Source organism: Toxoplasma gondii, chromosome X (assembly GCF_000006565.2).
Source record: "Toxoplasma gondii ME49 chromosome X, whole genome shotgun sequence".
NCBI classification, from domain to species: Eukaryota; Apicomplexa; class Conoidasida; order Eucoccidiorida; family Sarcocystidae; genus Toxoplasma; species Toxoplasma gondii.
The window spans coordinates 7,269,874-7,282,899 of record NC_031478.1 but is presented as its reverse complement, the minus strand read 5'-3'; the positions used below and the strand labels follow the sequence as shown (position 1 = coordinate 7,282,899).

General features: G+C 53.8%; 2 protein-coding genes across 2 annotated transcripts; both read left to right on the top strand.

The window, feature by feature from the left end:
* Positions 1–4,322: 4,322 nt before the first annotated feature.
* Positions 4,323–8,358, top strand: TGME49_275450 (hypothetical protein; the record flags this gene model as incomplete). The annotated part of the gene is made up of 2 exons (XM_002371899.1): positions 4,323–7,049; positions 7,799–8,358. 2 exons carry the CDS (start codon positions 4,323–4,325, stop codon positions 8,000–8,002), a joined length of 2,931 nt encoding a protein of 976 aa, XP_002371940.1. The 3' UTR covers positions 8,003–8,358.
* A 339-nt stretch (positions 8,359–8,697) lies between these two features.
* Positions 8,698–12,132, top strand: GRA6 (dense granule protein GRA6). The gene has a single exon (XM_002371898.2). The coding sequence runs from the start codon at positions 9,773–9,775 to the stop codon at positions 10,445–10,447; it is 675 nt and encodes a 224-aa protein (XP_002371939.1). The 5' UTR covers positions 8,698–9,772; the 3' UTR covers positions 10,448–12,132.
* Positions 12,133–13,026: the final 894 nt, after the last annotated feature.

The window sequence follows — 13,026 nt, the reverse complement described above, 5'->3', positions numbered from 1 at the left end:
CATGAAGGTGAAATTGCTGTCGTGGTTCTCTCATGTACCTGCTGTGGCTGCCGCGGAGCATTCAACGGTGGTAGTCTTACAGGCGGCGGTCATTTGCAGACGAAGCAGACAGAAGCCCAAATCGTTTTCTTCGAAGATTCCCACCCCACTCCCTTTAATTATACTCCGTAGTTCTTTATATCGCGGGCGTCAAAACTTTATGCGCCGCCCAAAAATACGTTCCATGGAGAAGCGACACGATGTGGCATCTGGAAGCGTTTGGAACCCCCCGAAAAGCACCGAAGAGTCAGTAGCAGGTCAACCAGCTGACAGATGGGCTTGTTGGCAGCAGAGGCCCGCGGAGGGAAGTAAACGGGAATCGTGTGGACAGGGAGACCACGGACAGGAGACCCAGGCGAGATGCCAAGCACACTGCCGGGAGCCCTCCATGAATATGTTCCATACTGTGCCGTGCACTTCTTACTGGTGAAGCAGCTGGTCAGCTGCACCAGTGCAGCCACATGAATGACCTTGCGTTGGATTGCCTCTCGAAAAAGTTGTTGATCACTGCGGGTCGTGGACTGGAGGCACTGTCTGAAGGCTGTCTACGGATGTGGCGACACAGGACATTCCAGCGGTGGGGTCCTTACCTACTCGGTTCGTGGAAGTGGAGTGGAGCACCCCGTGTGCGCAACACCTTCAGGTGTCAAAGTTATACCCCACCAGAAACTTGTCTTGACTTCCCCACACGTGGTTCTTAACGGGGCAGGTGAGTGTGTAGAAGCATCCTCCGCTTGTAGCAGTTGTACGTATCCTTTCCTCCGGAGATCAAGCGTGTCCGCTTCCAAAACTTTGGTATACTTTCATGCCCGTGAGAAGCAATCAGAAGGACACCTCGAAGTTGTTATGCAACCGTCCCATACATCGTCCACAGGCGAACGACCTTTCACCGTTGTATTATTGAGCATTTCAGGCTCCTTCACAGATTCAGCAGTCTGTTTGAGTGCACGATGCGAACCTCCCTGAAGAAATGACACGGCATGTTTGTTGAAATCAATGTAGAGAGCTATCTTGTGCGACTCCATGGTCGAACGAAGCCAAGACCGACACCTTTCCTGACTTTGCTGCTCGTTCATGTAGCCTTTCGTTTGCTCCACGTGGGACTTGCTGCTGTTTGATGCTCGCGAACGCTTTGGTGCCTCCACTGTCACGTCTCTCTCGCAGGCTGCCCTCTGCGTTAGCACAGGATAATTATCCAATGATTCGAACGGATTCAAAGCTGCCTCACTCAGTGTGTTATGAAATCTTCGAAGCGCGCACGATACGAACTCAAACCAGCACTGCCAACCCTTTGGCGTAAAGACGGGGTGCGCACCTCGTCTACGCTGTAGCATTACCCTCGATTTCCCTGCTGGTTTCTTTTTTTCAGAAAACTCTGGTTTGCGCTGCCTGACGTGGCTCTGTCCTCTCCGTTACCCCTAAAGGACTGACGAGTATCGTCCGAACTTGGGAGAACGGCTTTTTCCCTCCAGCACGGGGAAGCGCGACGCTCTTGGTGCGACGAACTCCTCGAGTGTCAAACTCGTGTTCTCAGACGTCGAAAAACCCCCCTAACTGGAGAGGCGAAACCTTTATTGACCCTTCGACTCCTTGCGAATAGGTGTTTATCTCTGAAGTCTGGACCTACATCGATGCCTACGACGGACTCGCTTGCCGGACGCAGACTACTGCGGTTGTGGGGGCAGCCATCACGAGGGAATAAGGAAAGTAAAGAAGAAATGACTCTACCACCCCGGCTGCTTGAAACTGGATGCAAAATATTTGTCGATACGCACATATCTACGGTTTGCAGAAACGTAGCTCCAGCCGTCACTCCCGTGCGTCTCATCCCCGTTCCTATCCGAAGCTGCGGTGCGCCCATCGGCCATGGGAGACACATTCGCAGGTCTTTCTTTCTTTTCTTGTCGGAGAACGCACTTTTTACCCTAAAAATGCGTAAACTTGTCTTGCCCCTTTGAGTATGCCGAAGAAACTCCCCTGGAGACACAACCCGCTTCTCTGACTTGGCTGTCTTTGCGCAGCCGACATTCTTGCGCTCACCGTACCTGCGGTTTTTCGCAGGTTTATGGTCCAGCAGACGTTGTTGCCGGGGGAGGTTAGCGGGCTATCCTCTCCTTTTCTCTGTCCGACTGTATCCAGGGCGCTCTGTGCTTGCCTCCTTTTCACAACCATCTCTCCTCTGTGTGCCCAGGGCGGTTCTCCGTTTCCCTTTCCACGTGCTCGTTTTTCGTGGTCCGAGTTCCCCCCCGTTCCTCGCTCCGGAACCCCTGTGTCGAGTCACCACAACGTCGTCGGTGATTTTGAGTGAGGAGGTGTTTTCTGGGGCGGCAAGTGAGGTTTGTCGACAGGCCGGTTTCTTTCTGACGAACATTCGAGGCGCCTCCCTCGCCTTTGTGCCTGCGCGTGCGTGTGTCAGTTTTTATAACTGCTCCTTTTCACCGTCGTCTCCGCACTGCCTCTCTTGTTCTTCCGACTGAGCAGCGATGGCAAACGCTCCGTTTCCTTCATTTGACGGGGCCGGGAAGTGCTTCAAGAGGAGAGCAGACTTGGACAGTTCCCGCCTTGTCTCTGTTCGTTCCTCTCGTCTCAGTCCGATTCCTCTCTCCCGATAAAATGTGCACCCGTCACCGCCGTCAGCTCCACTCTCTGCTGTCTCCCTCTCTCTCCTCACTACGGAACAAACTTCCACTGCTGTACCCCCCCCTGAAGGCACGGACTGCAGCCTCGAGATCTACATGTACAAGGAGGAGCAACTGAGGGGGAAATCCCGAGAGTAGAGTTTAGTGTAAAGACTTTTCAAACGTACGGCAACCCTACCCCCAGCTGAATGACCGGAGCGTCACCCCCTTCCCCTGTCTTCTCCAGGAGAGAAACTCAATACCGGTCAACCGATTCGTAACACCACTTCATGTCGTACCTCAATGGTATTTTCGGGACATGCAAGCCAATCCAGGGAAAGGGCAATACGTCTGTCGGTAGAAAGGCGAAACTTGATCGCTGCTTTTGTCAACGTCGTTTGTGCAGAGGGGAAGGTCGATCGTGGACCCGTGGTCTTTTTTTTCAGTTTGGAATCGAATTTTTTTGGTAGCTGTTTCCGTTGGTCCAAGTGCGTTGTTCTTCCTCTCACAGCGAGTGCAGGTGCTGTCCTCCAGGGGGACGAACCAAGAACTTGACGTTCCTTGATTTGAGTGCTCCGGTGTTTGACCCCTCGCAGTTCAACAGCGCGACTGGCTTCCCCAGTGTCTCAGTGCTGCTCCACTGGTCGCAGCGATATCGCCTACCCCGGCGACAAGATGGCGGCGCACCACTGGTAGATGGGAGAGCCTGAAGGCGTTTCTATCCTGAGAAAGTGTCTTCTTCAGTGCATCTGCCGTGTCTTCCGACACTCTGCATGTTTTTCCTTTGTCTCCCGCTTGGCGACTGTCTCTTTTTTGACGCGACTTGCCACGCCTGTTCCTCGTGTTCTGTGCAAAGACCAGTTTTCATCTGCACACTTTCTTTGGCCCCTGCTTCTCGGCCGTCTGCCTCTCTTTTTCTCGGGCGCCTCGCCCCATCGCTTCTCTCCTCTCTTTCTTCTCTGCTTCGATGGACGCGTCTCCTCGGAAGTCGCCTCAGGCGCCCACCCTTCCACTCTGCATGCAGCTGCATGCAGCCGCCCCGAAGGCCGCGGGCGAAGCTCTGCCTGCGAACTCTCCACGTTTTTCCGGATTCCCAGCGCCGAACATGTCTGCGTGACGAGCGTGTGGAAGCGCAGGTAGACGCGCCCGTTCCGCAGGGCGCGCGTGCCGCGTCGATCGCTTTTTCGCGTTTTTACCTCCCCGCCGGAGAAGAGGCGCGGTTCAGGATCACGTCCGTTTTCCTCGGTGGGGCTCCGGGGGGTCCTCACGGCGCGACGTCCTGCTCGCTTGAGCGAGGGGATCCCTTCCCGTTCTTCATGTGCAGTCGCGTATTCACTGACGTCTTGTATCGTTGAGAAACTTGGCTCGCGGCCACAGCGGCCTTGACGGACCTTGGCACACAGTTTCGTTCGGGGGCATGGATGATGCTCCCCAGCCGAAGGCGAGTTTCCACTGTGCTTTCTGTGTTTTTGTCTCTTAGATCGCGACAAGTGCGGGTCTGTCGCATGCGGTGGCTCGCGCATGTACTCTTTTTGTGAATGTGTCATATAGAGGGGCGTCCCAGGTCGCCACATCGATTTAGAATTTAGCACACACACACACTGGAGAGAGAGGTGGACCGACCTGCGAAGCCCCTCTCTCTTCTTTTTGCCCGCGCAGAACACCATGGCCTTCTCTCTGGAGAGGGCGGGGGAGGAATGGAAGGGAGGATGTGCTGAGCCGCGAACTTCTGAACAGGGAATCGGCGAAGGCGCGGAAACCTGTTGCTTTGCCTACGAGCCTTGCACGTTGTCTTCTCTCTTGACGTCTTCGATATGTTCGCAAGGGACTTCTTCCACGTGTGCCTCTTATCTCACGTCTTCCCACTCCGTCGAGTTACCGACTGCTTCCAGAACGGCAGACGCCGTGTTTCTTCAGCCCACCACCCGCCACGGTCTCGCGCATGCGCCCTCGGCTTTTGCTTCGTCTCACTCGAGAAATGCAGCTTTTTGTGGGTTTCAGGACCCCGAAGAAGGCGCCGGTTCTTTCTCCACCGCACCTCCGTCTGTTCCGCCGTTTTCTGCCGTCCAAGGACGCGAAACTGAGAAGAAAGTGGAACCCGTCCATCTCTTGGCGAGGTCGGCGGCAACTGTATGCAGAGAGGGCTATGGCGGCTTGCCGAGCTCTGAGGAGGAGAGCCGAGACGAAGAGCGAGAAGCCGGGGAGGAGACACTCGCTGGGGAAAAAGCAAAAGACGGCGGAGCGAAGAGCCACAGTGGAGACGAAGGCTGCGCGGAAGAAGCTGCGCGAGGGCTACCTGGAACTCAGGTGCGACACCTGTGGGGTTTGGGATACACGCTTGAACACAGCCGCAAGAAACTGAGTTTCGAAGCTTGCCACGGGTCTTGCTCCCAGCCCTGCAACGGAACGAAGGGAGATGTGCCTGTGCTTCGAGTGATCCAAGACGTACGAGACGAAGACGTAGCTCTCGCGCAAAACGCAGCTTTCTGTGAGGAGCTGCAGACTTCGTGTCTCCGTCTCTCGCCCTTCTTGAAGACGCCGGCACTGTCTCTCTTTTCGTCTCCTAGGCTGTTCCTTCCACGGCCTTCTTTCGCCTCCTCCTCGTCGCCGCCGTCGCCCATATCTGCCACCTTCTCCTCTCCTTCCTCGTCAGCTGCCTCTTCGTCCGGACGGCGAGACGCAGAGACAGGCGGCGGGTCGTACATCCTCTACTTGGAGCCGTCGCCTTCGTCTCCTCTCCACCGCGTCCTTGACGACAACGCAAAGAAAGTTGCAGAAATCTGGGGACCGGACCCCGCCCACTGCTACCCCCCTCACTGTTCGCTCTCCGGCTTCTTCACGTGCACAGACATAGATGCCGTCAAGCAGTCTCTCATTGCTCTCTTCCGAGCGACGCCTGCGTCGGAGGACAGAGCGCGAGGTCCAGGACCCGCGGGCGAAACGCGCGGAGAAGAAGGTGCTGACGCGGCAGGAAAAGGAGACCTGTGTGCCGCGAGTGAAAAACGAGAAGCTGACGTCTACTGTGGGGACTGCGACGATGATGTGCAGAGGAAGATGATGCGACAGGAAGAGGAGCAGGGCAGAGAAATGAACATGGAAGTCAACAGAGATAGAGAAGACGGACAGCGGACGCTTCTGGGTCGCGCCGGGAGTGGGGTGATGAGCCGAGAGACAGCCGGCAAGAAAGAAAACGCGTGTGGGGAGAAAGAATACACAGAAAGGGTCGGTGAAACGGGGGTACTCCCGTACAAATCGCTTCGTTCAGCGTATCCAAAGTCGTTCCCGTCGACGCCGAGGGAGAGGAAAGAAAGGGCTGCGAGAGCGGAGAGTAAAGAACCAAGGTGTTTCCTGGGCTGTGTGTCGCCGCCTAGATGCCAAGAAGGAGACGCGTCCAACCTTTCCGGCGACCACATCGTGCGGCGCGTGAGATCCGAACGCGCGCTCCACCTCATTCGGAGTTCGGCCTACTCCGATCCTGGGGAGTACGCACTCAATCCGTTGGAGGGGAAGGGAATTCCACCTGTCGTAGAGAACGCGTGTTTGTCGTTTTCTGAACCAAGCGACCGAGAAACTGAGTCCCGCGCTGCTCTAATATCTTCTGCAGTCTTTCCTCTCTTCTCCGAATCGTCGCCGACCTCTCACAAGGGTGACCGCGTCACAAGGCAGAAGAGAGGTATCGTCTCCGACGCTTTTTCTTTCTCAGAAAGTGGCGAAGACCTTCCGCCTGCTTCTATTGTCTCGTCGCTCTCTGCGGGTTCTCTCCCCTCTGTTGCCTCTTCGTGTGAGGCCTCGGCGTTTCCTGTCTCGGCTTCCCATGCACCCTTTCTGTCCTCCTCGCTGTCGCCATCAGATCGGTCGAGCAAACAGACAGAGGCGTCGTGTCGAGGTCCACCTCTCGCGGGTCGTAGAATGCTGTCGGGGTCGCCACGGCGGTTTCTGGAGTCACCTGTCAGTCCCCACAGTGTCGACGCAGAGGACAGAAGGGGGGACGTGAAAGAAGAGGAAGAGGAGACACTGGGGAGACAAGAAGGCAAGAAGACCAATGCTCGTGAGGAACAGAACGGGAAACGCCAGCCCCTGTGCACAAGGACGAGCGTCGACCGAAACAGAGAGGGGAAGTCTGACGCGGGAGACAGCGACCCGGAAGCAGGAGAAAATGAGGAAGAAACGTCCTCCAGAGAAGAAGAAAATGTGGTGATTAGCACAGAGGACGGCTACGTTGTTCTCTGTCTCTCCAGCACTTGTCTGTCGCAGACTCTAGTTCGCCTAAAGGACCATCTCCGGGATGCAGCTCAGGTTCAGTTTCGCATGAAGGCGGGAGACCATGTCACGCTTGCCTCCCACCGCTCTGACCCCAAGACAAGAGAAGCCATCAAACACTTCTATCAGAGTGTAAGACGCAACTCCCACCGAATAAAAATGCGCAAAAATACTTATTTGTGAGTTTCACCCAGTGGTATGAGCATGTGCCTCATTCACACATGTGTAGGCGTATGTGCGGCAATGGAGGTGCAGCCGACAGCGGGTGTGACCTGTCACACCCGCTGCAGGATAACTCGGCCACCATTGTGAGTTTCGTATAAAACTAAAACCATTCGGAAGCGCTTCTGGTCCTTTGTCAGATCGTGCCAACGGCGAGAAGGGAAGTGGGTTTCACGAGGAAGAACGGATGTTTACCGGGGAGTTCGCGTCTAGCGCACACACAGCCGCGTGTCGATTTTCATCGTTGCCTGCGGATCCGCAGGTGAGGGGTATTGGCAACAGATCAAGTGATAAGTCTGTCGTTGCAGCTCAGAATCCATTTGATTCGCATATGTATCTCGTGCGCTTGTCAGTCATCATGTGTATGAGAGGTAGAGGCGCGGAACAGTGTTCAGGTGAAGATAAAGGAGTGTATGTGCATTTCTTGCACCCGTCTCTCCCTGTCCGGGGTGCGCGTTTTTAAGCATGGCCCGCGCAATACTAGACTGAAATGGATATACGCTTGCGTATTAACGCACCGTCCGTCATCGGTGACCCACGTGTAGACGTTAGGATTGCGCCCACACGAACGTGAGGAAGGATTTCTGGGTTTGCGAAGGACTGCGTTGAGTGTTTTTATGTTAGACGCCGCCTCTCCTCTGTGTCTTTTCACTTTCCAGGCGTTTTTCGGGAGCAGAAAATTGCTGCGGGAGAGCACGTGGGATGTTGTGCTCTTTCAACTTGAGAAGAAGGCGAAAAATTACCTCACCGACGGTCGCCATCGGTTCTCAGAAGTGATCCGTTTCCCGTCGTTTCTCCGCGCATGCCCGTCGTCTCCGTGCGGTTCGCGATGTGCGTTGACCGCTGCCAGCGACGGAGCTTAAAACGCCAAGCGCATGAAGCCGAGACCTATGCCGAGAGACAGCGGTGAAACGAGAAATTCAGGAAGATGCAGTGGAAGAAAAGAGGCACAGGAAACGGCTGGGAACGCTGTGGCCTCTCTCTTACCACTGGCTGTCTTTTTTTCTGTCATCAACGCAAGAGGATCGGAGAGATCTATTGTCCTCTCTTAGCAGAGCAGCTTCATACGGTGTGACATGCAGAGTCATTACGTGTGTTTTCAGAGACACGTGAAAGGAGTGCCTGCACATTTACGTTGGAGACGAGATGGGTTGCTCATCGAAACCATGTAAAGCACAAACCACTCGAATTTTACGATAACTGGAGGGATCTTCTCCCACAGTACCTCGGCACAGTTTTCTGTGTCGCAGACATGTCTACCCGGGGTAGATACCGGGATCGATCATCGCACGCGTGTGAGAGAAGCTGGTGAACAGTTAAGCAGACGGACGTTTGTTCACATCTGCAAAGGCGCACATTCTCACGGCCGCACGGGGGATTCGCAGGCGCCGCAACTGCCGAAACGCATTTCTTCTCGCTAACTATCGCATGCGGGGAAGGTGTGTGGCGATATTTTCTCATTTTCCAGCTGTGAATGCTGACTTGCTTCTTGTGAGCTGCTTCTTTCGTCCGTGCAAACAGCAAGGACAGCCGTTTTCGCCAAGTGTAGGAACTCGAGTCTCCGATGACACCACACTGGGCACGGGGAAAAAGAAGGGTGGAGACAATACGCCGCCGATGTTGTCAAAAGGCGACCAACCGAAACGGCTGCTGATGAACGCACTCACACTCGCTTTTGCTGGCTGGTTTCCTTGGTATTTAAACACACTGGAACGTTGTGCTGTCTTGCTGAGTCACTTTACGCAAATGCATACAAGTTCCGACGCGCGAGGCTAACCTGCTCCGACTTATTGACTCCCCGATCAAGAACGACTGAATACACAGAGGAAATGCCTCAGCCCGAATGTCCTACATGCAGTTCGCTGCGTATCTGCACGGCAATCCGGAGGGGAAGGGGGAGCAGCGGGTGTAACGTTGTCACCAGACAGCCGCCCTTCACATTGGTTTCGCTGCTACGCGTTACCCGCACAAACTGTTTAGGATAGCGTGTCTCTCCCGCCAACGCGGGATCGTGGAGACTGCGTATGCTGCAGCTTATAGAAGCGACTTTCTGGTGTCTTGTGGCTAAATTTCGAAAGAGGATTGTTGACGCCTCCCAAGTTGTGGCTGCGTTGATAGGCCGCATTCAAGTTTTCCCCGTCACCACAACCTAGCAACAGACACGTACACTTTTTCCTAGTTGAACCCTTGCGGCGACCGGTTGACCGTATCACGAATACGTCGGACTGGTCTAGGTGAACGTGGTGCGACGAGCTGATCACCACCGGAGGGCGTTGGCTTTCGTCGCTGAGGATGCTTCTCATCTTGTTCCACCGGCTGCGACGCGGAGCAGGAACGGCCGGACCTGTACGAAACACGAGTCTCGCGCGTCTCAGCAAATGCCCACTGGCTGACTCTTCCCCATTAGTAGAATATTTGCGTCGTCGAATGCTGACGGCAAACAAAACGAAGTGTCTACAGCGTGTTTTGCTGTGCATTGCAGGCTGCTTTATTTAGACATTTTGGCCGCAAAAGATTTGTGTTTCCGAGCAGGTGACCTGGGTCGCTTTTTTGAAACAGCAGGAAAACAGCTTCGTGGTGCCACGTAGCGTGCTTGTTGGCGACTACCTTTTTTTCTTGGGAGTGTCGGCGAAATGGCACACGGTGGCATCTATCTGAGGCAGAAGCGTAACTTCTGTCCTTTAACTGTCTCCACAGTTGCTGTGGTCTTTGTAGTCTTCATGGGTGTACTCGTCAATTCGTTGGGTGGAGTCGCTGTCGCAGCAGACAGCGGTGGTGTTAGGCAGACCCCTTCGGAAACCGGTTCGAGCGGTGGACAGCAAGAAGCAGTGGGGACCACTGAAGACTATGTCAACTCTTCGGCGATGGGCGGTGGCCAAGGCGACTCGTTAGCTGAAGATGATACAACCTCCGATGCGGCGGAGGGCGACGTTGACCCTTTTCCCGCGCTGGCGAATGAGGGGAAGTCGGAGGCGCGTGGCCCGTCGCTCGAGGAAAGAATCGAAGAACAGGGCACAAGACGACGTTACTCCTCTGTTCAAGAACCACAAGCGAAGGTGCCTAGCAAACGAACACAGAAACGCCACAGACTCATTGGTGCTGTGGTGTTGGCAGTATCTGTGGCAATGCTTACCGCTTTCTTTCTTCGAAGGACTGGACGACGCTCTCCCCAAGAACCATCTGGGGGTGGTGGTGGAAATGATGCAGGCAATAATGCTGGGAACGGTGGGAATGAAGGCAGAGGTGAAGGAGGCGAGGATGACAGGCGCCCGTTGCACCCGGGAAGTGTGAATGAGTTTGATTTTTAAAGATGAAAACAGGGGGTCTATGCGCCACTGGGGCACTCTGTGTCTTGTAGTCGATGCCATGCAACGACCGGGAGAGCGGCACTGTCCGACGTGGAGAAGAACGTAGGAATCTGTACGAACTGCGCTCCTTACAGACTTGGGACGTGGACAGGTCGACATGTGTGGACGGGTCGCGATGAATGGTTTGCGTCTTTTACACCTGAGGTAGTGTACGTCGGCGATCGCAGGGCTGTAACGCTCAGGAGAATCTTCCAAAGAACGGTGAAGCCGAATCTGTCGAGTTACCATCTGGCAGTTGTGACGTGGTACTACCGGACTGAAATAAAAAGCAAAGTTTTCGTAAAGTCTGTGGCAGCGATTCCAGTGAAACGTCGAAGAGATGAAACATAAGTAGGAATACGATAATGCCTCCGACACCGCCGGCATCACCTGCAAGCGTGACGTTTCAGTCGGGGAAGATGCTTAAAGTGTGAAGCGAAAAGAGTCGCACACACGAGAACGAATGAGTGTAAAACAGGGGCCGGATCATACACCGACCCGTCGATGAGGCAGAGCCGCTGCGCCGAAGCTGCCGCGATTTGTCAAAGTTTTCACGTGTTTTGTGTTTTGCGTCGTGTGTATGCCGTGTCGCGATTTCGTCTTTCAAAACTCCACACAAGCGCGAAAAATTATGGAAACGTATCATGCGTGGGCTGAATACGATGTTGAATTGCACGTGCACATGCCAGCGAAACTAGCAGGTTTCACGTTTTCGTGGGTTTGGGCCGGGCAAGCGATTCAGAAGTTGTAGCGACTGGTAATGGGTAGGCAGAACAGCGCGAGTGTACAGAGACTGCAAAACAGCGACACCTACATGCGTTGAGCTACCAGCCCCTACAGAAGAGTGCAGACGGTGCTATTAATTGCAACACAAAATATAGTAGAGGAGTCCCATGTCAGGAGATCATCTACGTTTTCCAGTGTATGGAAATCCCCTTCCAGAAGGCAACGTATAAAGGACAAAGAAATGAACCCTGGATGTATGGCCGAGGCCGTTCCTATAAACACTTTGAGCATTCGCATCGCATGCACGCAGATGGTCTCTAGAATGAACTATCTAGCAGAGACAACAAAAGGAAAGCCACCTTCGGGAAGAGTGTACCCGTGAAAGCGTCCGTGTGGACGTTGATACAGGTGTGTGTGAGTTACAGAGGTGTGAAGGTTAACAGCAAGAGACAACTGCTACAACTCAATTGCTCGTATGATCAGTACCATCGTAGGGCGTGTTATTGACCTGTTGAGACCGGCGTTCTTACAAGCTTTTTCTGGGGAGTATCGTCTACGGGTTGGACTCTTTCAACCTTGTCTGTGACTATCGAAACTAGAGCTGTGGCCAGAGACGTCCCGCAGCCGATGACGCAATGGAGACCAGTATACACTGTGAGCTCGACTGCGCGTATAAATTTCAGATGTCTTCGTTTACTGTAACAAGTGTTTTTGCCTCGTGCCGTTTAGAGAACACTCCGTTGATAGTGTCCAAAGCGGTGTTGATGCTAACGGCCTGACGACTTCCCTCATCCCCAACGAAATCCCCGGTCTAGAGCGCTCCGCTCCCTTTCGAAGAACGGTGAAACGGTTTGACTAACAAGCTGGTATCCTAGGTATAAGGACATTCGTATTTACAGCTGGTACCCAGTTTAACATGCGAATGAGTTACAATGCTCTTGTATTTACCTGTAGATGCAGGATTCTGACTCTGCGACTCTGCAGACAGTGTATTATATCCATAACGATTCTCGTGCTTTGGACATTCAGCAGTAAATGCATTCTAATTTTACATGGTGTTTCGGTGTAGTCGCTCAGACTCTGTTCATGTCGAACGCTCTCGGATTCGAGCCGTAGGTTGCATCTCTGCTCTAGGAAAACTCGGTTCCCTAGTTCAGGCACACCGCAGGCTGTGACCGACAGTCTAGAAGCGTGCATCGACACCCGTCTGTGTGAGGTTGCGTTCGTCAAAGCGGACATGATTTGCAACAAATAGGCAACAGCACATGCATGCAGACCTCTATGAACTCGACAAGTCCAGGACACAGAAACAAACCAGCTCAAGTGGCTTCTCATCTACATACAAGCGTCGACACTGTCCTTGTGCATTTTCCGTGCTCGGAAAGACGCGGCATTTCAAAAAAAGGAAGTGATTCAAAGTGAAGCCGAGAAACCTCCGCAATCATTCTCTTCTCGCGCCTTTTCTCTTTTCCCTCTCTCCGGAGACCGTCACCAGCTCAGAAACCGTGAAGTTTACTCGCCTCGGACCTGAGAGCACCCAGGAGAACACAATCTCAGCCAAACTCTTTCCTTCCAGAAACGAAATAAACTTATGTGCACACTCGCTGCTTCTGGCGCCAAGCCTCTCCACACCGCTAGTTCCACGAAAGTCTCCATCCCATATTAACCTCTCCGCGTTGCTACCCCTCTGGGGTCTTTCCGTTCTCTACAGTCACCTCCCTACCTGTCTCTGCATGCTGATATTACTGCGTTCTCAGAGACCTCTACACCATCCCCATAGACGTGTTTATGTATCACAAATATATACAGATATA